Here is a 3,092-nt window from a genome sequence, read left to right as displayed (position 1 = left end):
ATATATACATATACATATATACATATACATATATATATACATATATACAGGTCCTTCTAAAAAAATTAGCATATTGTGATAAAGGTCATTATTTTCCATAATGTAATGATAAAAATTAAACTTTTATACATTTCAGATTCATTGCACACCAACTGAAATATTTCAGGTCTTTAATTGTTTTAATACTGATGATTATGGCATACAGCTCATGAAAACCCAAAATGCCTGTCCCAAAAAATTAGCATATCATGAAAAGGTTCTCTAAACAAGCTATTAACCATCTGAATCAACGACGTAACTCTAAACACCTGCAAAAGATTCCTGAGGCTTTTAAAAACTCCCAGCTTTGTTCATTACTCAAAACCACAATCATGGGTAAGACTGTCGACCTGACTGCTGTCCAGAAGGCCATCATTGACACCCTCAAGCAAGAGGGTAAGACACAGAAAGAAATTGCTGAACGAATAGGCTGTTCCCAGAGTGCTGTATCAAGGCACCTCAGTGGGAAGTCTGTGGGAAGGGAAAAGTGTGGCAGAAAACGCTGTACAACGAGAAGAGGTGACCGGACCCTGAGGAGGATTGTGGAGAAGGGGCGATTCCAGACCTTGGGGGACCTGCGGAAGCAGTGGACTGAGGCGTGTGCAGGAAATGGGCTACATGTGCCGCATTCCCCAGGTCAAGCTACTTTTGAACCAGAAACAGCGGCAGAAGCGCCTGACCTGGGCTACAGAGAAGCAGCACTGGACTGTTGCTCAGTGGTCCAAAGTACTTTTTTCGGATGAAAGCAAATTTTGCATGTCATTCAGAAATCAAGGTGCCAGAGTCTGGAGGAAGACTGGGGAGAAGGAAATGCCAAAATGCCAGAAGTCCAGTGTGAAGCACCCACAGTCAGTGATGGTCTGGGGTGCCATGTCAGCTGCTGGTGTTGGTCCACTGTGTTTTATCAAGGGCAGGGTCAATGCAGCTAGCTATCAGGAGATTTTGGAGCGCTTCATGCTTCCATCTGCTGAAAAGATTTATGGAGATTGTTGGATAAAATGTAAATGTTATCATTTAAAACTGTTTTTAGACCCCTCATCATTTAATTAAACTCCAGTCGTGTGAACTAAAGAATAGCCAGAGTCTTGTTCTAAGTGTTCATGTGCATGTGCAGTGAGACCAAGACCTTGGGTTTTTAAACAACCATGATGTTATTCAGATCTGACCTCGCTACCCCGGCTATCCCGTTTTGTAATCAAGCTGTCTGTTTAGTAATCTTTTCTGGCTCCGCTGCGTCGGAGAAAATCTGTATCTGTTGATTTTGCCTGTTGCTCACTCCTCCTGTCTCACAATAAAACACGACCTCTCCCGTCGAACGGCGGACTTCACCTTGTTGTTTGGTCAGGTCACGAACTCCCCCCTCTGCAGAGGGCTCATCAAAATTCTCACACTCTGTCTTGTGTGTGAATTCTTTAAAGGTGATACGAGGGAAAAAATCCTTAACATTCTTGGCGAGACAGCCAGGAGCTCCCCGCAATCCGTTCATCGTTGGGACTCGACAGGACACGCTGAAAGGTCGGCAATAGGCCGCCCAAAAAGCCCCGGACGCTGATTGTGTCACAGGCCAGCGGGATAGGTTCAGGTTCGAGACATCGGGGACAGACCGGCGGAGCTCCGGCCCACATCTCTCACACAAGGCGAGTATGAGACTTTTCCTTTTTTATAAGCAAAGTTGAACAGTGAGGTTGTTTGCTCAAAACAATGCTGAGACCCTGTTAAAGTGAAGCTGTTTTGCCCATACAATCAAGACCTGATTAAATAGTGAAAAAGAAAAAACAGTTTAAGCCAAGACCCAGTAAAGTACAGAAGTGAGATTGTTTGTTTAAACCACCAACCAACAACTTGTTTTGAAGTGAGATTGGTTTGCGCATACAATTAAGACCTACAGAAGTGAGGTGTGACAAGTCAAGACCTGATTTAAATAGTGAGACGGGCACCGAGACCTTATTTGGACATTTGGTGAGGCGTTAAATGAACACTAGTGCCATTTTTAATATAAAATGAGTCAAGACCTCCTCTGCAAGTGAGATTTCTAAGGGTTAAGAAACTTATAAACAAGCAACGTGAGAAAAGTGAGATTTTTCATGAGTAACGTGAGAAAAGTGAGATTTTTCATGAGTAACGTGAGAAAAGTGAGATTTTTCACCGATTACAAGCAGAAGTGAGACCTTTCCTGAATCAAGATCTTAATTGACAAAAGCAGGTGAGACTATGGTCAAGACCCTTTCTAAAAAATTTTGAGTGAGACTCATAAGCTGGCATTTATTCTGAAAAATTGTGAGACTGTGCAAAACTCCTGTCTGTCTATGTGTGACTGTCTGTCTGTGTGTATGTTTAAAGTGACAGGCTGATCCTGTGGAGGATCCTTGGCTGTACTAACAGACGGGACCCGAAGTAGATTTGCTTACAACCTTTTTTTTTTTTTTAACTGAGTTTGGGTTAAGTGAATCTTTTTCATCTGGGGAACAAAGACTGCAGCTTTGTTTGTCATAAAAAAAGATAACACCCACTAACTGCATAAGAAAAAACGCTAAAATACCTCGTCTACTTAGTCTGTAAAGCTTATTGAGTAATATAAGTTTACAGATAACTGTTCACTATTTGTTTTTTTGATTCTATAATGTCCTTCAAGCGTACAGCTGACTTTTTCTGTTATCTGTGGTGTTGCCGGCTCTCAGTCTGGGAGACCAAACGCACGCATGAACTCCCTCCCGTGTGATAACCACACACACACACAAACACACACGCTCGCGAACGACATGTTGTACTAAAGTTTTAAGAAGTATGACACTCTAAAAAACAAGTTATCTGAATTAAGATAAAAAAAAATACTGCATGATGTTGAAAAATAGAAATTGACATTGATTTTATAAACCATCTACATCGGGTAAGATTTCATTTTTCAGCACGACCTGGCACCTGCTCACAGTGCCAAAACCACTGGTTAATGGTTTACTGACCATGGTATTACTGTGCTCAATTGGCCTGCCAACTCTCCTGACCTGAACCCCATAGAGAACCTGTGGGATATTGTGAAGAGAAAGTTGAGAGAC

The 3,092-nt window shown here is 42.0% G+C and overlaps 1 protein-coding gene across 1 annotated transcript in view; it reads right to left on the bottom strand.

Moving 5' to 3' along the window:
• Positions 1–1,478: 1,478 nt before the first annotated feature.
• LOC119413720 (carbohydrate deacetylase-like) overlaps positions 1,479–3,092 on the bottom strand; it is a 5,445-nt gene continuing 3,831 nt past the window's right edge. Inside the window, exon 3 of the mRNA XM_037680775.1 lies at positions 1,479–1,547. Coding sequence (XP_037536703.1) covers positions 1,479–1,547 — 69 coding nt within the window. The remainder of the gene's footprint in view (positions 1,548–3,092) is intronic.

The sequence above is a fragment of the Nematolebias whitei genome, chromosome 8 (assembly GCF_014905685.2).
Source record: "Nematolebias whitei isolate Nwh7 chromosome 8, NemWhi1, whole genome shotgun sequence".
Classification (NCBI taxonomy): Eukaryota; Metazoa; Chordata; class Actinopteri; order Cyprinodontiformes; family Rivulidae; genus Nematolebias; species Nematolebias whitei.
This window is presented reverse-complemented; position numbering and strand designations above follow the sequence as displayed.